Here is a 24225-nt window from a genome sequence, read left to right as displayed (position 1 = left end):
ATACTGCAAAACTCCAAAATGTCGTAGTGCTGCTCCAATCAAACTGCATTTTAAGTACTTCTGCGAAGGTAATGATCCTTCTCCCTTTCACGCCTTTTTCCGATTGAGAGAACAAAATAGCATAGGTGAACAATGCAACGTCAATATTGATGTCGCACTGTTGACCCACAGGTAAATGGCGGAAGATTTGGTGTTCTGCTGGAGCGACCGAACGACGCCATACGCACGTTTGGCGTTCGGTCGAAGATGCTCTTACATTGGAGGATTCCATCAATGACGTAATTCAAAGGAGTTAATTTTCTTATCTTATTACAAATTCTAAAAAAAATTAAGACCTCATTTTTATTGAAGATAAAGGCTTATATGTCAAGTAAGTTTTTATTTGAATTATCAATGATTTTTTTTTTTTATAAATAACTTCATAAAGAACAAAAATCCCTAGGAGTCATTCCCATGAAATAACTTATATGGGATCTAGTATTAGACGAAATTTTCACTAGAAAGATTTTTTGAGAGCAAATAGTTAATAGGGTCTCCACTCATCCAAGATCTTAGAAGAATAAAAACTTCAAGATGTACATGTTTGATTCTTAAGAAAATTTGTAATATTAAAAGCATTAGATGTGCATATATTTTTTTTTTCTCTAAAATTTACAAATGGCTAAAAGCGTAAAAAACTAAAAATGTACAAATTATTTCAATTATGCAGAAATCTCGGAAAGATAAAAGCTTCATAAGATACAAATTTCTTTGTTTCTCTAAAAAAAATTAGGACTGAAAAACCCAGTAAGTATATCATTAAAGCCAACGGCAGTTCTTGGCTTCCTCAATATTGATACTGAATATTTATATTAAGTTGAAATTCATATTTTATGTCTGACAGTACCTAAAATGAATATACAAGCCTATATTTTATTTGAATATAAAATGCAATAAAACTCATACCCACATACTGGACATAGCATATCTTGTCAAGTTGTGATAAATGGAATCCAATATTTATGTTTTGGAAATTATTTAAATTTTTTGATAATTTTTAACTTCAAATCAACAATAACGAGTACTGAAAACAAATTCGTCCACAAAAAAAAAAAATATCGTCTTCTTATTTATCATCAGAATGTATATAAAACTACAGTGTTTGACTATAGACTAAGCTAAATAACATAACAATAAAATTAATCATGATTGTACATGAAAAGAAAGGAAAACATCTACATACTCATATTACATTCTGACACTACTACTCAACTAGCCATTTCCCTCTATCAAACCTTGAAAATAGAAGGTAAAACAACGATGAACTAGCAGAGTTCATCAAACTGTATTTTTACCAATCTAAATTTTTAAATAATTCAATTGCCAAATATGCAACTGAGTTTAAAACAATTTATATTAAATCATTGTATTGAATAGAATCCTACTCCCAGTCATCCAAAAACTTTTATGGCATTGTAAGAACATAAATAAACAAGTACTTTAATTTGTATATCAGAACATAAAGTAACAACTTTTCTTCAAATTATTATGCCTCACAATGTCAATACTAGAATATAATGTGCATATAGTACTCGAATATGCCTGTAGGCACCATAACATGCATGTAACAACAGAATATGCTCATAAACACTAGAACATGAATCCTTCCAACCACATCAGAACTCTTCATAATCACTAATCATTTTAACTAATTAAGTATAAAATACATTTTATTGTAGTAATTAAACATAAATAAACTCATTCCATAATTTCACATAGTGCAATAATGGTAGGCAATAGAGTATACTAATGTATAAAAATTCAAAATTTCAAAAAATAATCAATTTACTAGGGATTATGCAGAAAACCCATTATTTTAAGGGTTATAGATTATTTTTTAGACAATTAAAAGGCACACATTTTAAAATCCTGTGTGTAAAACTCCCCAAGGAAAATCTAAATGTCCAAAATCATTGTCTTTGTAACATACAAAAAGTTACATGATGAAAATTTTACAGATATTAAGTTATCCCTATTTTTTGCTAACAAAAATATAAATTAAATTAGAAAATTTGTGAGATTTTTGCATTTATGAAAATTAAGATAACAAAAATATCACATACCTTAATCCGAACAACTTTTATAATTGGGTGATCAACTAAAAATGACCCAAAGTGGCACAAATCTCTCCTTTCTCTCTCTAAAATCACTCTCTCACTTGCATTAGCTGCCTTAAGAAAACAGAAAGGGTTCAAATAGTGGATTTGGATATCTAAATATTAAATTTGTCCTAGCACCTTAGTGCAGTGCACACATGACTCTCCCTTCAAGGAGTGATTATTCCGTCAGGTTACCGAATGCATCCGAAAACCAATAACAAAACGCCATGTCACTAAAGTACTCGGTATCGTGCTCGGTACAGGCGCTCGGTACACTCGGTATGCTCGGTATTTTTACCGTATGTAATAAAAATTCCCCTTCAAGGACCTACGAAGCCGCTGAGCCTGCCGCATGACAAAGCGCCAAATTAATTTGCCAAAAATCTTAGAGTGCTGGCGTCGAAGCGTCACCAACCCAAGGCCGCGATGCACCCAAGTAAAATTCAGATTTTTAAAACACGTAAACAAACTCCTATTGCCACTCCAGAACAAATGCATACTCTCACATACAGATAAAATATTCTCAAAAACATGCATAAGGGTATAAATGCCAAAATTTAATAAATTTACCTTTTTCAGATTAAGCCAGAACATGTTGATCTGAACTGGATTTGGAGGTACTGTAATTGTTGTTTCAAAATAGTTTTTTTTTTTTAATTATGAATCATAATGCATCCAAGTGGGGATAGTCAATCCCCCTTCAAGAGAAAGAGCAGAGCTTTTGTGCAAGGATTGAAGAAATTAGCTGTCATTCATAACTCCGCTTATGAAGTATTATTTAGTAATCTTGAAAGATAGAATAAAAGAGCTTGTAGAGAGATATTAATTTGCCTATACAAGACATCAGCAAGTCTCTCTTAACAAATAAAACTAAAGCCTATTAAGAAAGAATTGAGAGATGTGGAGTATTATCACAACTTCACTGATCAAATATAGTGTAACAACCCAAGTTCTTAACGATCGAGATATAGTCCGCTTTAACTTAAAGGTTGCACAGTTTTGTCCCATACGTTTACCTTCCGAGGAGGTCGCCAATCCCTAAAGATTTCTCCGGGATGAGCACATTTAGCTGTGGAGATTTTTAATGAAATTTCAACCATTACGTCAAAAGGCGCCTCGATGTTTAAGAGTTTAGCTTTTCTTACTTAAGATATTTCATAATCTCATACATTTAAGTAATTGACGGCATTGTCAGTATCTTTATCTTAGAATTATCCACCAGACAAGTAGGATTTTGGAGGTGAACACTACAAGTTTAACTGATGACACCTGTCATGTAACACTTTATCCCATACATGGTTCAAGAGGTGGCTCTCATGACGTAGAACATTGTCTTGTATGACACTTAGTTTCTATCTTCCGACTGGTGCATTACTCTGATACCATTTGTAACATCCCAAACTTAATTATCGAGATATTATTCACTTTGACTTAAGGGTCACTGTTTTGTCATGTTGGTGTAACTTCTCATGAAGTCGCCCATCCCAGGGCTTTTTCGGGATGAACACATTTAACTGCAGAGTTTTTTCATAAAATTCTAAAAATTACACCAAAAGGCTCCTTGACATTTAAGATTTTAGCTTGTTTTTATTTAAGGGATTTCACATATAAATAGGTAAACTTAGTACATAAAATATTGGAGCTTGTAAACAAAAAAATACTTTGAAGGAAAAATACTTTGCCAATAAAAGTAGCCACATGCCTCTTTTAAGGTAAGGAATTAGAGCCCTCAAAGGAGGAAATTAGGCATGTTAGATTTCTGCTCACTCATAGGAATATTTATTTTTGAAAAAGAAAGAAAAGATGTTATATATATATTTTTTGTAAATTCAAAAATATTTTTGAGTTTTTTTTTTTGGAAAAATTTTGGTAATTTTTCACTTGTTAAAACTATATATGCAATGATTAAAAATATTTTTTTTAAAGTAAAGTGTGAGAGGTTACTATAGTAGTACATAGTTGCGTCTGTGCACACCTATTTGCATGGTTGTAATAAGCACCTTCAATCTTGTGCCCACAAATGTCTATTCCCCTTCAAAGTATAATGGATTATTTTAACTAGGTCAAATCTTGTGCTTTTTTTTTTTCTCTTGCGGTTGTTTATTTTATTCTTTTAACTTCGATTTTATTGATACACCGATAAAAATAGAAATCTTTATTTTCATTTAGAGTGCTAAGGTCACTACACTCAATTGTATTTTCACCTTCTTCATTAAAAAATTTAGCAAAATATCTCATTATGGAGTGTAATTTTAGTAGAAATAGACCTAATGAAGGGATTATGATTTTGGGCGATCAAGTCATTAATAAGAGTACATTTTTTAGATATCTTGGATCTGTTGTCCCGAGTGATGGTGAAATAGATGGGGATATTATCAATAGAATTCAAGTTGAATGTTTGAAGTGGAGGAATGCATCGGGCTTGTTGTGTGATAAAAAAGTATCCCTCAAACTTAAGGGAAAATTCTATAAGATGGTGGTGAGGCTTGCAATGCTTTATGGTGCTGAATGTTGGCCATTAAAAGAGAAGCATAATATCAAGTTAAGTGTGATAGAGATGAGGATGCTCAAGTGGACGAGTTTTACCCTTAGAGATATGATACGAAATGAGCATATACGTGAAAAGGTTGGAGTGGCTTCAGTAGAATATAAGATTAGAGATAGTCTCCTTAGATGATTTAATATAAATTAAACGGTAGCCTTCCGATGACCCGGTTAGGAAAGTAGGTATTAGATTTGACTTATATTAAGAAAAGTAGAGGTAGACCTAAAAAGACTTGGTTAGAAAATATTAGAAATGATCTTTCTCTATTAGATTTAAACAAGAATTTGACTTTTAATATGATACAATGAAGAAAAAAGATTCATGTAGCCGATCTCACGCAGTAGGATAAAGACTTGCTGTTGTTGTTGGCAATTGTGGTGGTATTTATTTTATTCTCTCTTTTTATTTATATATGTACTTGATTTTCATGCAAAATTAATACGAAAAGCTTTCTTTTTATCGACAAAAATTTTTTGCTCGCAATACATCTTGAAAACACTCCTTGAATTTTGTTTTAGTATGTAGCTCATTGATATCTTATATTTTTTTCTTTATTTATATTGCTCGTTAATTTTAGATTATATTAAATATATATATATATATATATATATATATAGTTTAGATATTAAAATATTAACAAATAAATATAAAAAGATGTTGGATATAGAATGCATGAAATATTTGATGGTATGCATGTATGTAGCGTAACCTGTCGAACCCAAAGCCTTTCTTTTCCTACGATCCTCTAATAAAAAACCCGCTCAAAAACCCTAGCGAACATCTTCGAGCTCTCTTCCGTTACCGCCGGCCTCGGCGATCTCCGGTGTTCTTCTCCTTTTACTACTTGATTCTATAACGTCTCTTTAAACGAGGCGGATTAACTCCACTCAACCCAATCGCCTTCGCCTATCCTATTATCCACCCATAGAGTGACAGGAAGAAAGAGATGTCGTCAGAGGAGGAAACAACTAAGCTATTCCGCGTCTGGAAGACGACTCTGGAGATGCTTAGGGACCGCGGTTTCCTCGTCCTTGATTCGGAGATCAACATGAGCATGCGTGAATTCCTTGATAGGTTCGGCGAGTATTTCAAGCGGGAGAATCTCGACATGTTCAAGACCAAGAAAGATGACCCAAACGATCGGGTACTCGTTGCTTGCTCAACGTTTATTTACTTTTATTTTTATTTTTGTTTTTTTATGAAAATTTAGGGCAGGATTGAAGGGTAATGATGCTTGATTGGTGGAAGAATGAGGAAACATATAATAGCAGCGCAGAAGCTTAATTTTGATAATATATTTATTTTTTAAGATTAGTATTCAACTTCACCACTTAATTACGTTCTGAAAAAATAATTCTTTGAGGGCGCTTGATTATGAACCTTTGTTTTGTTATTGAAAAAAAGAATTGTAGAAATGTGAGTTTATTGCTGACTAAAGTTCTAAGACGAGCTCTACTTCTGAGAAAGCATCTTCCCCATTTGATTTGACGCATAGCTTAATCAGCGATTTGTAAATCAAGAAAAAAATGAGAATAGTTAGGGGAGGGATGAAGTGGGCTTAGGTGGGGAGGACTTGAGAAGAATAATTCCTCTCTAGAGGTACAGGTTATGAATGAATGATGTTAGAATGTAACTTTTTATCATGAATTCTTAACATTGCTGCATCGTATTAGGATCACTATAGTGTGTTTTGAAACAGGGCTACAGACAATATTGTATTATAATCACAGCCATTTCAGTAAGCTAGGTGCATAGCATATTATTAGATTAGGTTTCCGGTTCCTATAAAACAATAACAAGAATATTAAGCCTTTATCCCACCCCATCGAATACATGTATCATTTTTTCTCTATTGTGTCCTATTAAGAGTCAAATTCTCATTTAAATCTAATAAGAAAATGTCATTTCTAATACTTCCTAACCAAATATTTTTAAGCCTATAACTACCTTTTTTTAATATAGGTAGGATTTAATACATATAGTCTCCTAACCGGGTCATCGGAAGTAGAGGTGTCAATATTTGACATGACCCGAAAACTCGACTCGAACCCGACCCGAAAATTTCGGGTTAGGGTCAACCCGAACCCGAAACGGGTTGGGTTCGGGTTCAGTATTTCGACCCGTTTTAAAAATCGGGTCGGGTTCGGTTTAACCCTTTGACCTGAAATTGACCCGATTTTGACCCGGCAACCCGAGATTAACCCGATTTTGACCCATTTTTTTACCCGAAAAGAGGATATTGACCCGTTTTGACCCGAAAATTAGCCATTTTTTGTTGGGAACGGGTCATTCGGGTCGGACTCGAAGCGGGTCGGTTCGGGTCTAGAAAACCGACCAGTTTTTAAAAATGTGTCGGGTTCGGGTTGACCCGAATAGTGCCGGGTCAGTTTCGGGTTCGACCCAAACCCGACCCGTGACCTGAAATTGACACCCCTAATCGGAAGGCCAACGTTTTATGTGACCAAACCATCTAAGGCGACTCTCTCTAATCTTATCTGACATTTGAGCTACTACAACCTTTTCACGTATATATTCATTTCACATTGTCTCTGAGCATAAAACTGCTCATCTACCTGAGCATCCTCATCTCTGCTACACTTAATTTAATGCTTATTTTTTAATGAATAACATTCTTCCCATAAAGCATGTCAGGTCTCACCACCATTTTATAAAAATTTTCTTTAAGTTTGAGGGATAGTTTTCTATCATACAACATGCCTGATGCATTCATCCACTTCAACTTTCCAACTTGAATTCCACTAATAATATCCCCATCTATTTCACCATCCATTTGAATAATAAACTCGCGATATCTAAAATGTCCATTCTTTTTATTGACTTGATCTCCCAATGTCATTGTCCCACCACTAAATCTAGTATTTGCTAAAATAACACTCCATGTATTCTATTAGATCTACTCAAATGAAAACCTTTAGACTATTACATAATTCAAGTTTTTCTTTAACTCTCTCTTTAGTTTTACCAACAAGAAGAATTTCATAATGAAAAAGCATACACCAGGTTATATCCTCTTGTAAATGCCTAGTAAGAACATCCATGACTAGAGCTAAAAAATATGGCTTAAAGCTGATCGTCAATATTATCCAACTGAAACAGGAAAATATTTTGCCAAACCACCTTGTGTTTGAAGACAAGTAACAACTTTTATATGCATATCCTTAATGACTTGAATATAAGCATCATTAACTCATTTCTTTTCTAGAACTCTCCAAAGCACTTCTCTTGAAACTTTATTATATGTTTTCTCTAAATTAATAAATATCACATGTAGATTATCCTTATTGTCTCTATACTTCTTCATCAAATCTCTCAACAAATCTATAGTTTGCATAGTAGACCTACACAACATGAATGCAAATTGATTTTGAGAAACATTAGTATCACGAAGTAACCCATGCTCTTTATGGTTCATATATTGGAAAGTTCACATGTGAATATGATTCTAAAGTTTTCTTGTTGGTCACATCCTCAATTACTAAAAATTACTTTTTATGAGAGGTTTGGTCTTTATGGTGGTTGGCACTTCAGAGATGTCTTATTTTATATTTTGCTTGAATGAGGAAAGAGCCAATGTATTTGGGTTTTCTTCTTGCTTTGACAATTGTATTTCTACCTCATTTTTTATTACAATAAATTGTCAAATTAAACTCTTAGCAGGATAAAATGGAGAAAAAAGGATTCATGTAGTCGACCCCACAATGGGATAAAGGCTTGATATTGTTGTTGTATATTGTATATTGTCAAATTAAAAGTTTCTGGCCTATATTATATAATGAATGGAATTTTCTCATTGCTCAGTAGGGTTGGGCGCATCAAATTACATGGAAGCCTGATTTTTCCGATACTACATTGCTGAGCAAGTGCATGATCCTTCAAAGTAGATGTTTAGCATTCTATATTATATTTAAAAAAGTTTCTTGGCTGTTGTAAATGAACTGAGTTATAAAATTTTGATAAGATTGTCTTTATTTTCTTATTAAATTTGACACGTAATTGAGCTTAATTAATTATATGTAAGGTGCTAACTATTTTAAAAGATAATTTTTTTATTGAACATATATGTTCTTCACAGTTAGTTATTAGTAAAAAATTACAAAAAAAAAAGAGAAAGTTCTTCACAGTTGTGTCAAAATTGGCATGATTTACTTCCATGTTTAAAATTGTCAATATGGTAGTCATATAATACTAATGTTTTGGGTGTTAGATAGGTAAATAGCATGAAATAAAGTGGTATGTATGTAAAACCCCCTAGATTTAAATGAGAATTTGACTTTTTACAGGACACAATGGAGAAAAAAAATTCATGTAGCTGATCCCACGCAGTGATGTAAATGCTTGTTGTTGTTATTGTGGTTGTCTTAATTCAATTGATGGTTTCCTTAAACATTTGTTATTTTTTTTTTACTTTTATTAGTTTCTATACTTTTGCCTGTTCCTAATGCTCAAATTGGTGGGAGGTGTACATCATTCTATGAATGAATTGAAAGCATCACGCATTTAATTTGAAATTATTAACATATTAAAAAATGTTATTTAATTTTCTGTAACAAGTTCAAACCGTTTATCAGATTTTTGATTTATTGACTTGGAACAATTGCCTGAAACTGGCCACTTCCGGTAGAGCTCTTTTCGGTATAATTCACAAGTCTTCTATATGAAGAAAACTTGTATTGGGAACCCAATTTTCAATTGGAATTCTTCATATTTGTGTTCAGTTATTCTGTTAATTTTTTAATTATGTATGAATAATTATTCCTTCTTGCAGATATTTGTTTTCTTTCCAAATGAACCAAAGCTAACTATCAAAGTTGCAAAAAGATATGCTGAACGGATGAGAGTAGAGCAGATATTAAGAGGAATAATAGTTGCCAAAGATGCTCCAACTCCAATTGCAAAAGGTGCAATTGAAGATCTATCTCATAAATATTATATTGAGGTTTTCATGGTGAGGCTTTTTTTTTTAATTTTTTTTATTTACTTATTTCTGTTTCGAGTCCACCCTTTCAAAGCATCAACTATTTTGAGCATTTTTAATACATTTCAAAACTACTTGCAGGATGCTGAGTTGCTGGTCAATGTTAACAACCATATGCTTGTTCCAAAGCATGTGGTGCTTAGCAATGAGGAAAAGAAGGAACTGTTGAAACGTTATACTGTCAAAGAAACTCAGGTAAGTTCTTTGGTGATATAGATAAATGCAAATAAAAGAAGAATGCATGTCCAGTTTATTTGTTTAGAGTCGTGTCCGAATGGTTGGGAGTTTTTTTTATCTCTTCCATAGCTCTTCGAGTGCACTGACTTGCACTAACTTCGCTAACATTTGAACTTCGGTTCTAAAAAATGTCCAGGCTTTTGGGTTTTGTAGTAGAACATTTTTGGCCTCCTGTTCGTTGGGACAGGTGAGCACCGAATTGGTATTTGTTCCAATTTAGGCTTCAATTGGGACGACTTTTTTATTGCTTCTTAAAACAAAATTTTAGCACAAAAAAATTTTCCATCCACTCAGCCACCCCTCTATTTGCCTTCCTATTTAGTATAGTCACCTTTCCCTTTGGAATGCCTCATCTACAATCTCTGCGCATGCATTGCATTTCCTAAGGAGCCAAAAAATTGTTGCTAATCTCCTGGTCTGTAACTTGAATGTTTTCTATGTTCCTTTTCTCTGTCAATTAGATCTGCGATTTGCAACTTTCTCTAAGCATTAAGAAGCACTGGATCCTAACTATGAGTGGATTGATACTGTTTTGCAGCTTCCAAAAATGCTGTTCACTGATCCAATTGCAAAATATCTTGGCATTCGGCGAGGCCAGGTTGTGAAGATTACCCGAGACAGTGAGACAGCCGGGAAATATATCACCTATCGTTATGTTATTTGATTCATGGGCTGCGTGGGGTAATGCTTTGTTGACTGTAATCAAATGATGTTTATTGCTTGCAGCGGTTATTATATATATGCTAAGAACTACTTTTACCAAGTGTATTGTAGCCAAGATGCTTACTAAATTCACAGTTTTTGTTGTGTGTAACATCATCTATTAATATGGTTCCCCTATATTGATCTGTGCTAACATTACTCAATTTTATGATAAAAAAGTAAACCAGTTCTATCACAATTAAGAAATGTAAGATTCTAAATCTTCTTAAAAAGAAAATTGAAGGTTCTAAAAGAAAGTGTAGCAAGATGCTACCATTTATATTGTGGGCCTCTAAACCATGTCATCTTCACTAATTGGTAAAAATCCTTTAATCCCTTCTCATGGAACCAAGGCATTTATACCTATTGAGTGTAATTTGCACAAATTAAGGAAAGTAGATGCAACTTCTTATTGATAATATTGAGAAAGATTACTTTGACTTTAAAAGATTTTATACCATCAAATAACAAGTCATAGCTAAGACTTTAAAAATCTCAAATTTGTATTGATAAGGAAGTGCTACCAACTTAGAGTATTATTGATTTGAAAAAATTATAGCATTAAAAAGATGAAAGTCTCATTTAGAAAAAAATTATTGCAAATTTACAAATTTCATATCAAATATACAATATTTAATATTTGAGTATTTATTTATTTTTTTTTCATTTTAGAAATATGTGCAATTACAAATAAAATATTGAAATTTTAAATACAAGTCATGACAAAGTACACTTGGGGAAATTACTCTAATGAGTGTAACACTTGTATTTAAGAAGTTTCATACATTACATTAGTTGAGCTTGCTCCTTATATTAAAAAAAAATAGCTAACATGACAGCTTGAATGTTATAGTAATGATCTCTAATCCTAGAAACTTAGCTCAGAAGGGCTATCAAGTCAACAACTCAAAGCAGTTAGAGAAATATTAGTACATTCAATCTTTTGCATTAAATTGACCAAAATTCAAGTAAATAAATTTGAGATATTAGTGACTTCAATCTAAAATAGAGAAACTTATTTCATAATTGCATACTCAAATAGTTAAGCAAAGGACTAACTAAAATTTCGTTTGGAACGATTTTCTTACTATTTTATAAAGTAGCTTTTTAGTACAGTATTAAAATATTTGTACAAAAAAATTACTTTAAAAAGCAGTAACAAAGCCGTCCCAAATGAAGCCTAACTCCTACAAACTATTAAAGTGATCAAAACTTTGCGGCTGCATCTAAGAGTAGGAGACTGTCCATTACAAGTGACCTTGAACCTAATAAAGTTAGACAACTTATACTTGATGAAATAGCCATCCTAACACTTTACTTAAAACATGTGCTTCCTTTATGGATAAAACAATATGATGATCCATTATTGATAATATTATTCAACAAAAGTCTATTATTCACTCCAAGAATTTATTTATATTTAGTCAATGACATTTAGCAAATTGACAGAGTCTCATAATTTGTGATTATTTACAAAGGCAATTCGCTAATATTTCTCCCTTATTTTATACTTCTTACATTTGATATTCTTGAAATTTTAAAGGTGCATTCACAAGCATCCAACTTAGCTCTAAATGCTAACTTAATAGTAGAAGTTAAACCCTATGACTTAGACTCCGCTTTCCCGAGAAGATTCATGATGAGATAAAGAGTTCTATTCAAATCAACGAGTTTTAAAAATTGCTAAGACACAAAGATGAAAAATTTCAAATGCTAGGTGAGACAAATTTAATAGGTGTTGACTTGTGCTAAAAGTCAAACCACATGATAAAAAGTTATTTTGCCTTATAAGTTTATTGAAAGTAAAGCTTGAGTTGCTCCAAAGTTGGTTGATTATATAAATTTTTTAATGACTTGTTACTATTGATATTTTTTGGCAATTGTTCTTTTGATATTGAATGCTGGATTCCAACAAATTTTTTTTGCGTCCACTATCATAAATAACATTGACACCGACATTGCCTCTAAGAAATAAAATAAACTGTAAATAATATTTCTGTCTAATACTAACACTATTGCCAATATTATAAGATAGCAAAGCTTATAATAGTGAAAACAAAATATAACAGGGAATAGCAAAGCTTTAGGAATGAGTCTTCTTTGGGAGCAAGTGAAGCAAATCATGATGGAAGCAAAAAAATATAACAGGGAAAACAAAAAAAAATAACTTTTATGTTCTTTAAATACTTCACGGGCAAACGAAAACATAGAGCCTAAAATATCTCTTTTGCTTCTTCATCGAAAATATATGATCATAGGAAACACAAGCAATTTTTAAAACAGTCCGAAATAAGAAAAATAAAGTAAAATAAAACAACTAAATTCAAGTGTCGCGTTGCTTGGTTTGAAAAAAAAAAATCCAACAGATTCAAATGCAAAGATTAATAGATAGCAGCCACGGCGGCGGGCATTCCTGCTCTTCTGCGACGCAGGAGCAGATCACTTGAGATGGATTTGATGGATAAGTTGTTGGGGTTTGTTGATGTGTGCTACCATAGGAGGTGGCGGAGGAGGTAGCGAAGCCAGTGGCATCGACTCGCAGCGATTTGGCTCGAAGAGGAGAGTAGCTGAACTTCATAACTTGTCGGAAAAAGGTTGTAGATTTGTTGAATGGTTTCCCTGTTTCTGGCTTTTCTTTGTTAAAATCCCAACTAGAACTGTTTTAGTTTTTTATTAGAGCTTTAAGGACTCATTTGGTTGGTTGCAAAATACAAAATAAGGTTTAGAAAGTCATGTTTTTTTTTTTTTTTTTTGCTTTCAATCATTCTGAGAGACAAACAAAAATCCTCACTTTTGAGGAATTAAAATAAAATGTATAGTTTTTTAAAAAATTGCTTTCTCACATGAAGAAATCACAAATCTTATATTTAACATTGTAAATTGTAAGTTTTTACTATCTTATATTTAATATTATACATATTTGAATAATAATTGAAAACCCAAATTCTAGCTTAGCCCCATGCGTCTACTAGCTGTGGTGCGGCGGGCGCAGGAGCAATCTCTGGCGATCCGCGCTGCCTATATATCCTGGATACCGCAGCAGCAGCAGCAAGTTCGATGGGCAAGGGCGGGCTTCCCGCGCGGCCGTCCTCGGCCTCCCAAAGCTGGCGTCGTAGTTGGAGAGGGGAAGTCAGACTGGTGGGTAGTCGACGGCGAGATGCACGAGATCGGTGATCACGTTCCCCACCGAGAGCGCTTTGTTATTCCTAGAGATAATATTCCCAATCGCCGCCGCAAGCAGATGCGCGAGCAGTTCATGCGCCGCACACGCCTCGTCCTCAAAGAGTCGGTTTGTATCTTATCCTCCCTATAACGCTATTCCGGTTATCCAAAACCCTTGATTGAAAATGTAACGCGAGTGAGTGAGGATATGTATGTTTTGAAGAAATTTAGGCGAAAATTGTTTAGAAGCAAAATTTGCCCTCTATAGATAATTTTAGGTAGTATGAGGACACCGTCAAAGCATAGGTTTTATCGAATGCTGGATACCGATTAGCCATTTATGTCTTTCATGAAGGAAGTTAAGAACAGTGATAGGGTAAAATGGCATCCTAGAACTTGTTATGGGAGCGATACGTCTTGCACAAACTCAACATACTCTTTCATTTAACATGTTATATACATGATTGTAGAATGTAGGAGGAGGAGCAGGCTAACATTATATTTGTTTACACCATTTAGCACAGAGCATCGCATCTGATGTGGAAATTATGTTAAAGTGAGTATGAAGAATACTTCTATTATTCAAGTGTTTCCAGAAATTATAAGAAAGCTAAGGGAATTGCACATGAATATTTACCGTTTCTTATGTATATTTATTTTCTGTTAATTTGATTTTAGTGAAATTTTTTGTTATCATGCACATTTTTTTGGCCCACGTTGTAATTCCTAAAGTATTTGGAAAGGCATGAATTGACTTATGCAACCTGCTTCTGTTGTTTATTTGGTAAGACTGAGGGAGACTTCACTTTTAGTTTTGGAAATGTTTGTTGAACGTTATTAAAAATTGCGGGAAATAACTATGTTCAAAATCTATTTGATATGCTTGTTAAGTGATTTCATTCCATGCTCCTCCTATAGTAAATGCAAAACAAACTAGCCTGCTTAATGTGTGAGGTTAGTGAACTCATGGATTTTTGAAGCTATTCATTCTCTACCATTTAATGGTGTCATCTAAGATTTAGCACTCAGGAGTTTGCATTGAAGAACTCACTATTGTTTTTGGTTTGTACAACAAACTATTACCTTGTACTTCATCTGTGCCATTATCTATATGAAATGATTGAGTGCCTTTTCTCTTGATTGATACTCAAAGAATAGGCTTCTTGGTGTATTTCTGACACCTTACGTTTGGAAATGCTTGTCGATTCCTAACCTGGTAACTGATGAGAGGCACAAAGATCAGTGGCTTGTCATATTGACCTGGGTAATCAATATGCAGGCAAATGAGTGTCCAATCATCTATTTATTAAGCTTTACTAGTTTGTGTCATGTATATGCTTCTTTGTTCAATTATCTTTTATGCTTAATGTTTAGCAGTCATTTTACTCTTATGCCATATGGGCATCCTATTGTTCGATAGTTGAAGTCAGCTAAAACAAATTTTTTTATTTTCATTTATTGGTAGGAGCACGAACCTTGGTGTAAAAGGTACATGGAACTATATAATGAGCTTAGAGAGAATTGGGAAAGACTGTACTGGGACGAAGGTTACTCAAAAAAGGTAGCTGAGGATCATGCCAATTATGAATCTTCTGAAGATGAAGATTCAGACTTTTCACCTTATAGGTATGCTTGAGATAAATAATAATTGCTTTAGTAAATTCCTAACTATTTCTCTTGGAAAATGTATGTGTTGTATCTCAACAATGATGACTTGAGCAAATTGATCCCCCATTGTTGTAATTTATAATAAGTGAAGGTTATAATTATGTCTGGAATGGAAAAATCGATTACCAGAGAAGATCATTTTTCTAAATTATTATTTTGTAATGTTGTCTTCCCTTAAACAATGATTATCCTTCAATTTTTAATATAAATATTTGTGGTGTTTAACTATTCTTTCTTAATCTATTTTACACAATTCAAAGTTTGTACTCATTGTGATAAAGACAACTTTGTTGTGTTTTTGATATTTTACTTTTCACTGAACTTGTTGTGAGGTTTGGATAGTTATGCATTTTTCATTTTCAGTCTGTAACTTGGACTATATGTATCTGTATTGATTTGAGGAGAAGTGCCCAAATTGGAGCTTATCTAAGAATGCAATGTTTGGCAGGCAGTTGTCGAACGCACTTTGTTCCTCCTGAAAATATTGTACATTCAAATGGAATGTACTATACATTCCAGTATACGATATATGAAATCAGGTGTCATAGCTGGAAAATGCATTTGTTTGCTTTAGTAAATGCTACTAAACGTGCAGTATGTTGATCTTGACATGCCATACGTTTAGGCATGAATGTATGACATGTCACCTGAAAAAAATATTATATGATGTTTCATCATACTCATTGTACAATCCCATAGGCCATCTACCTAGATTTTTAGTGTTTTTTAGAGTCCATTGCTGGCTATGCCCTAATATGTAAGTGATACCTTTTATTTATTCATTTCTATACTTGTTAGATATTTATCTTGATAGCTTAAATTCTATTTTCATCGTCGTGAAGATCTTATTCCAAGTGTAAAGCTTGAAGAGTACGAATAGAATCACACATTACTTATTTTGTTTATTCACTTATATTTTATGTAATCTATTTTCTCATCTTCATATCTTTTTATCTGTTTTACCCTCTTTGTGTGTGTTATTGATTTGTTCTTTGCTTTTATTAGTCTTGTTAGTTGTTTAGATTTAGTTTGGCTCAATCTAGACCACTAAACAAATAGTTTTCGAATAAAATTGGAATTCTGGTGGGGCTAGAATCGTTTTATTTTTTTTAATTCATTATGAATGTGAGTTGGGCTAGCTTCAAAGCCCCAAAATTTTCTAGTGTCTAACAAGACAGGGAGAAGTTAGGTTCAATAAACATATTGATGACTTTTTAAGTTATTTAGATGAAAGAGAAAATGGGTTTGGCATGCAACTACGTAAATGAGGGTGGGGAAGAGGATTGAGGTGAGGGTAGTTGAGAGCTTCTCAGATAATTTATTGTTTTGATCTAGGCTTTTCAAACGATTCAAATCAAACTTTTTTCAATCTAGACCATTTACATGCATAATTTGTTGTTTTGGCATGTTTTTAAATTATGAGTTGTTTAGATTAGGGGTGTAAGTGAGTCTCGCCGTCTCGCAAGTTGACTCATTTATGGGCTCATGAGTCAAGCTTATTGAGCTCACGAGTCGAGCTCGAGTTCGAGCTTGATGAGGCTCGACTCGCGAGCCAGTTCGAATCAATATTAATATTTTTAAATAATTTTTATTTTATTTATTAAATGTGAATATTATTAAAAAAGTAATAAAAAATTTTTAATCCCGCCTAAAGGCAACTAATTTCCACTCACATGATAGTATCTAAGCTTGGTGAGCGCCCTACACTGGGGGCAGACAAGGCAAACAAGGAAATGAAATGAAGTAAAGCCTGGGGCGGGCGAAAGAAAGAACTTCAAATCCACCCAATCTCTTAACACCAACTCAATCTCAATCAATGGACGCACAACGATATGCTTGATTGATCATACTACATAGAAAGAATACAGCTTGCTCGTCGCACACTTATTCTATTCTAAAACAAAAATCTACTAAATTTGAATCAAATCCCACTCGAATTCATGACTCGATCGGACTACGGAACTACGGGACTCGAACGGATAACGCAGAGGCAGTTGACTCATTCGGTCGCAGAAGGCGGCCTGGACCGCCGAAGCTCGCGGGCCAGCTCAAGCTCGTTTACAGTGGAACGAGCTCGAGTTCGAGCCGCCTTTCTGACTGACGAGCCAAGCTCGATAGTGTCATTACTCACTCGATTTGACTCATTTACACCCCTAATTTAGATAGAGGGAAAATGGTGTTGGCATGCAACTACATAAAGATGATTGAAAAGATAATTGAGGTGATGGGGTGGAGAGCTTCTTGAATAATTTACTATTATGATCTAGACAACACAAAACATCCGCATCCACATATTTAAACTTTAATTAAAATTTCATATTTATAGGCATCCATTCATTAAATAGTTGAAAAATATGGTTTAATAGTTTAAGTTGCTACTATATTTAAACTATCATGTATATGCTTGTGCTAAAAAAATAATTATGTAAGGATGCATTTCTTTCCAATTCTCTCTATACTTGTGTGTGGTGTTTGCATTCACTTGGTTTAAATTGATTGGGTTGACTTCGATCCCCAACTTGGCCCAACATTTGATAGTCGATTGGGTAACATGTCAATCTTCCAAGTGATTCTTGCCTTTGTCCAAATATGAAATGTGTATGTATATAGGTTAGATTGGATCATGACCCCATTCATGGACATGGCTACCTCATACGAGTGATTGGTGATTGTCAACATGCCCACAATGATTATCTATATCAAGCAATGCTTTCAAGGAACTACAAGGAGTGGACGACGTTATCCTTTTTTTATTCTAATTCTACTTGGGTTAAATTTCTTCACCCTTTCAATCATCTAATTCTTCATTTTTCTATATTTGTATCTTAAGTATGTCACTGTTTGTTTTGCTTATAGTTTCGCCCATGTGTTTGCCTGTATTTTAGATTTTTGAGTTTGCATGCATTCTATGGAAAATTCTTACAAATCTTAGCTCAACATCAAAATTTTCTATCATTGTTTTACATCCCTTATAATCTCCAGGGTGTAATTTTCACCTTGTTCAATATTTTCTGCCTCACTAATATATAGGTACTCTTTCTTTGTTAGTCATTATGAATGGTCTTGATGGTTATGCCTATTCGACCTGCTCACATCTTCTATTTCTCATGGGAGATACGAGCTAGGATTTACAATTTAATATGCATATCTGATTTATTTAATGTTATGCTTGCAGGAGGCGGCGACCTTTTGCAGAAATGAATAAGGTACACATGTTTTTCAACTGAAGTAAAACCATGAGATTTTTCTTTTTGGTTGGTGTTTACTATCAATTTATTTTAATTGATATTTTCATCATTTATTGTTTTTGCGCTTCTGCCACAAAGACGTCTATTCAGTGATGCCTTATGTGGTAACTATAATGGAAAACAGCAAATCTGTTTTGTTTGGATTATTTGTTTTGATCAATTTGAGATCTTGTTTAAGTCTCAAAAACCTGGTTATGATTTGGTTAGCCATAGTAAGTAGTTCGTGTTGCTAACAATATATCTTATACGTGATATTCACAATTTGGTAATATTTTAAGATAAATTTTTATTCTGTTTCAAATAACTACTACATTTGCATCTTTAAGCAACTTCCCTTATTGACAATTATCTTTGTTCCCAATTATTTTCAAGCTATACATTTTCTGTTGCATACATCTCAGATGTACATCTCCGCATGTTATATCATTGGGCAACACTACCAATTGATTGCATCATTGTTATAAATTTATCTTAATTCTCATATAAGTTTTCCTCCTGCTGCAAATACTATAGTGTCAGGTTAAGTTACCTTTGAAAGTGCAAATAAGCTTGAAGTTAGCTGATGACTTCAAAAGATAAGTTTTACTGTCTAACTTGAGCTCGTTTTCACTTGTTCTAGGTATAGAACATTTCCACCACCCTAGCGTGATTTTATGGATAAAAGGAATTATGATGTAGAACGGGTAGGAGGATTGAATCTTTCAGGACCCGCCATTCATGGATGCTTGAAGGTAGAATCTCCTAGGCTCTTGAGGCACTTCTCGAATAGTAGCAAAGAGAAAGAAGATTCTCTTTCAAATGGAGAAAGAATAACTCCTACATTCCCTTTTCAAAATTCTGAGAATAAATTCAGATTTTGGAGTCACCATCTAAGAGAAATCTCAGGATTCTGGGCTTAGGAGCAAGGGGAATTGGAAGGAGCATTCAAGCCTTGATTCCAGCAAGGTGTTGAGTGGGAGAGAGGGAGAGACAACCCAAGAAAAAGAGCATGGGGGAGTTCGGCCAGCAGCAGTGAGGATAGGATAGGGAATATGAGAGGGAGGGGTGAGGCGGGCGACAGGGAAAAGGGGGCTGGCGGAATTGAACAGGATTGAGGCTCTTGATTCCTAAATCCAATATGTAGTTTTAGGAAATAAATTAGAGCCTAGGGAAGAAAGAAAATTTCGGCTAGGCTGAAATTAGGTGGAATTGAAATTGTTTCCTTAAAGCAAGGATGAGGATTAGGAAACAATTAATGATTTAAGCCAATTGGAGATGGGGGCCGGCGGTATCCATAGGGAAAGAGGGGTTTAATGAATTTGATTGGGGTTGCTTGATTTGGGTTTAGAATTTAGGAAAGAAATAATTAAGTCCTCTTTGAATTTGAAATTCAAATAGGATTTAAAATGGAAACTTTCCAAAAATAGACGGCAAATTAGGAAAACTTTTCAATTGTCAAATTTCATGATTTGAATTTGAAAGCTACCCAAGATTTGCTCACCCAAATTCAAATTGATTTAAATTAAATGTTTCCCTAATTTAGGCGAACTAAATTAGGAAATAAATTTTGAATTTCAAATTTAGATAATTTGAATTTCAAATTAAGTCCAAATGTCATTCATCCCAAATTAGGAAACTCAAGAAGGAAGAGGGAAAGGTGAGGCCGGCGGTTAGGGAGCCATGGCCGGCGGTTTTGGACGGGTGTGGTTGGTGGTGGGGATGGCCGGAAGGAGGGGAACGGTGAAGAGGATGAAGATAAAGACTAAGATATGACTACGGGGAGCAATAAGAAGGAACAAACACAAAAACAAAAGATAGAAGATAAAAACCGCGAGCCTTGGACTCTTCCGAAGACTGATGGGTGATGCTTTGCCCTTCTCCAAGAGACATCAATTCACGAGCCCGGACCCATCCTGCGGCTGGTGAAAACTCCGATTACTTCCCATAGGAATCTCACTATCGTCCTCTCAAAAGAACACAAGTGTTGAACACAAATTTTTTTAATATCAATAATCTTTCCCTATTACAATAGCTTAAGACCCTATATATAGGCCACAACATAAGAAAATTCAAAATACAAAATTGCCCCTTGGGCCACAATACTCATATAAACCAACCTAGGGGTAAAACAGGAAATACATCAAATAAAAACTAAAATTCAGAAAAATAACTCATAATTGAAGATTTAAATTGTAGCCGTCGATTTACGACGCCTCCTGTGATAGATGCGCCAAATCTTCGTACCGATGTCCGCATCAAATTAGTTATATTGGCGCTCTTTTGAATTGCGATCAATCACTATATGACATCGCTGCTGCTATTTCAACTGCTAATCAATGGCGGAATTGATGATACTAGCATTATTTTTAAACAAAAGAGGGAAGGAATAATATGCTTTAGACCTTAAGTTACTGGCTTGTTTTTCAAGAAACTAGTCAAGTAGAATTTATATCATTTTTTAATTCTTTCTTTTTAATTTGTATTTATTTTTTATTTTTAACTAAAAGCCTGCCCCATCAAGGGTGATAAGGGGAAAGAAAAGCCAATTGTTACTTTCCGGAAAAGTTATAAAAATATGTTGTATGTGCAATATTTTGGGTGAAGGAGAGAGGTGTGTGTGAGGGGGATGCTGGTCTGCTTCTTTCTTCTATCTTCTTGATGAACAAATTTGAATATGATCACCAGTGGATCTGATGAGTTTCCGTGCTTGGATAGTTATCCAAAGACTGTGAGGTTGATGCTTAAGTTTATCAAATTTAGACTTATAAAATTTTTTGGAGGAAGAAGCCAGATGTCTGTTCGCTATTCTGTCTGGCTGTGTCATATAAACATCATTGTGCTTAATAAGTTATTGAATAAGAAGATTGACTTACTATGCTTTCAAATGGCTTGGAAGAAGGTTGAAATCATTTTTTAATAAAATGTAGAAAGTAAGCATAACTAACTTCCCTATTTGTGACGGTGGGTCATGCCCGGTGCCGTCCTTTGCATTGCTGTATCACACGTCGGAAATGTTTTGGTACATGAAAGAGAATGGTTTTCCTGCACGCTTACCCCGAAAAAGGGGCTACTCGTGGGTGCTTGAAAATGTGGGTGCTGTGCTAGTGTCTCAGTTGTAGTAGTGCACCTGGACGGATTCTTAACTTTTCTGTAGGTTATCTTGCCTAAGATTTTGCATCTTCATTTGATTGTACTGGAGTGATGTCAACCTTCATGTGAAAATAAAATGCCTTTTGTTTGTAGCAAGTTTAGCTCTGAATCTTTATACTTAAAGAAATATTATTCTTCTTGCAAAATTTTTAAGCATAATTGATGTAATATATACTTCCTGAAATAAACTTTTTATTCCTTTTTTTATAAATTCATTTATACCTTTTTTTTTTTTTTCAATTCATAAGGTTTCTAATGCTTTATGAGGTTAATGTGTTCATGTATTTTTATATTATTTTATGTTTAAAGTTAATGGTCACCATTTCGAGATTTTTACTCTCAACTTGGAAACAGTGTCCTAATCAAGACAGTATTGTTCTTTTTGGGCTTTAGATTAGTTTTAAAAAATCATGTGCTTTCTTATGTATAAATGCGTAATATGAATTGACTATTTTTTCTTTGCTAATGACTACAGGATCAGAGTTTTGGTGGACCTAGATCTTCTGATACATGGGAGAATGTCAGACAAATTCGTGACAAATTTGAATATGACAGAGAGAGAAGAATGAGGGAGAAAGGTTAGCACTCTCCATTCAATTTACTGGCCTATTAATATCCTTCTTAAAATTTTAAATAATAAATTCTAGTTTGTTAGATCCCAAAGACCATGGGAATCAAATTGAAGATCGTTTCATTCATCCATATTCTTTTCTATTTGGAAGCACCATCCTTGTCAGTCACTGGCTTCAACCTCTGTTTAATTATTGGCACCTTTTTAACCTCCCCAATCAAATCCACCTTACACAAGTGGAGTTTGAAGTTAATTCTCCTCTCCCATTTCCCTACTACCTTTTCCTTTTCTATATAGCGCTCTTCCTTTTTTAATCTTTACTCTTGCTGAGCCAAGAAGGAGCAGCATAAGGAAGCGTCTCGTTCATCTTTTTTCTCCTTCTACACCTGCCAATTGTATCGTTCATTTTCTAAGTCATTTCCTCACTTCCATCTTCCTCTTTTATTTGAGGCAAGTTAGATCCATCAGTGATGTTTCTGGTGTTGAAGACTTTTTTACTTATTGCAGGATGACAATAGCAAGAGCAGGGTAACAGTGGGATAGTAATGTTCTGGGTTACCCTCTTTCTTGTTCTGTGATTTACCCTCATCTTCTTTGTTATTTTCTAGGAAAGCTCCCTCTCTTTTTTTTTCGTGATGCAGTCAATACATTGATGGTAGTGGAATGATAAATAGCAAGTGTGCAATAATGACTTTTTGTCCTCACCCTTCTCCAGCATTCTCTCTTTCTAATTTTTCAGTAGAAACTCAATAAACAATCTACGAGGCACTCTTTTCACAGTGGAAGATGAGAGATGTGAGAAGGATAATGCTTTTCTTTTTGGAGAGCTTGCCTCATAAAATTTCCCCATCCTTCTCTTGGTCATGGCACACACACAAATCGCGACCGAGGCATCTCAAACTCATTTCGCATGATATTCCGTTAGTTGATAACCGCTGTCATTGCGTGTGCTCGAATTGATTATGGAGCACAATGGAGGCCAACAATATATTTAACACTTTAATCTTTATATTAATTTATCTAATGTAAAACATACTCATTTACTCATATATTTTGATGTAATGTTGATGCTAAAGTGTTATTTAAGTAAATAATAAGTAGATAAAAAATCAAAGTGCTAAATATATAAATACATAAAAATTTCCTCCCAAAATAAAAAAAGATTCTGTAACCTCTGAAATATTTCCTATATGTGTTATCTTATGCACCTGATTTCTTCTTAAACATTGCAGCATTTGCTCCCATGAATGCGGCAGACAATTTCAATCATCAAGGCTCAGCTCCCAGAAACCAACCTTTGGATGCTCGCAAATATTTCCCTTAAAATTGAAGGGATTGAGTAGTTCTGCTGTTCGCTTGAGGTTTTTCTTTGTTACTTGTCAATCCCTGCTCACAACGGTATAGTTATAGCTGATATAATAAACTGATTTATAATCTTTCAATTTAGTAATCTGGTGCTTAAATTTTTTAAGGCCATCAGTCGGATCCTTTTTGAAATTTGTGTTTCTGTTTTTATTGAAATGAGTTGGGATTCGGCATCTTTTTTGTAAAGGTTATTGGTTATAGAATTGTTACAGAAAATTTGTTTTAAAAGCTAATGTAAAAAAACTATTTATTATCCTAAATGATGAGAAAAATAATAAGTAATTAGAAATTGTGATTGCAATCTAAAAAGTAAAATGATAAAAAAGATGCTAATTTTAATGTTATTATATTGATTTATCATTCATGCGAAAATTAGTTTTAAGAGTATTTCCAGTTGAATGTCATTTGTCTGTTTGCAATTCCGGCGAGCGTTCATCTGAATATCAAATGAAAATGCATTTTTA

The 24225-nt window shown here is 33.9% G+C and overlaps 2 protein-coding genes across 2 annotated transcripts; both read left to right on the top strand.

The window, feature by feature from the left end:
- Positions 1 to 5362: 5362 nt before the first annotated feature.
- Positions 5363 to 10756, top strand: LOC110094161 (DNA-directed RNA polymerases II and IV subunit 5A). Its single transcript, XM_028701265.1, has 4 exons — positions 5363 to 5827; positions 9470 to 9649; positions 9761 to 9874; positions 10455 to 10756. Exons 1-4 carry the CDS (start codon positions 5630 to 5632, stop codon positions 10578 to 10580), a joined length of 618 nt encoding a protein of 205 aa, XP_028557098.1. The 5' UTR covers positions 5363 to 5629; the 3' UTR covers positions 10581 to 10756.
- A 2802-nt stretch (positions 10757 to 13558) lies between these two features.
- Positions 13559 to 24021, top strand: LOC110094261. Its single transcript, XM_020819459.2, has 5 exons — positions 13559 to 13907; positions 15246 to 15406; positions 18624 to 18654; positions 22301 to 22403; positions 23629 to 24021. The coding sequence occupies exons 1-5, from the start codon at positions 13578 to 13580 to the stop codon at positions 23718 to 23720; spliced, it is 717 nt and encodes a 238-aa protein (XP_020675118.1). The 5' UTR covers positions 13559 to 13577; the 3' UTR covers positions 23721 to 24021.
- Positions 24022 to 24225: the final 204 nt, after the last annotated feature.

The sequence above is a fragment of the Dendrobium catenatum genome, unplaced genomic scaffold (assembly GCF_001605985.2).
Source record: "Dendrobium catenatum unplaced genomic scaffold, ASM160598v2 fragScaff_scaffold_1661, whole genome shotgun sequence".
NCBI classification, from domain to species: domain Eukaryota; kingdom Viridiplantae; phylum Streptophyta; class Magnoliopsida; order Asparagales; family Orchidaceae; genus Dendrobium; species Dendrobium catenatum.
The sequence above is the reverse complement of the archived record's forward strand: the minus strand, read 5'-3'. Positions and strand labels throughout refer to the sequence as shown.

Bases quoted from the DNA above. Each gene is read 5' to 3' on its own strand.
- LOC110094161 (XM_028701265.1), top strand. From the start codon at position 5,630: ATGTCGTCAGAGGAGGAAACAACTAAGCTATTCCGCGTCTGGAAGACG. The intron at 9,650-9,760 runs GTGAGGCTTTTT...AACTACTTGCAG, and splicing joins ATTATATTGAGGTTTTCATG to GATGCTGAGTTGCTGGTCAA. The intron at 9,875-10,454 runs GTAAGTTCTTTG...ACTGTTTTGCAG, and splicing joins ATACTGTCAAAGAAACTCAG to CTTCCAAAAATGCTGTTCAC.
- LOC110094261 (XM_020819459.2), top strand. From the start codon at position 13,578: ATGCGTCTACTAGCTGTGGTGCGGCGGGCGCAGGAGCAATCTCTGGCG. The intron at 15,407-18,623 runs GTATGCTTGAGA...TTATGCTTGCAG, and splicing joins TCAGACTTTTCACCTTATAG to GAGGCGGCGACCTTTTGCAG. The intron at 22,404-23,628 runs GTTAGCACTCTC...TAAACATTGCAG, and splicing joins GAGAAGAATGAGGGAGAAAG to CATTTGCTCCCATGAATGCG.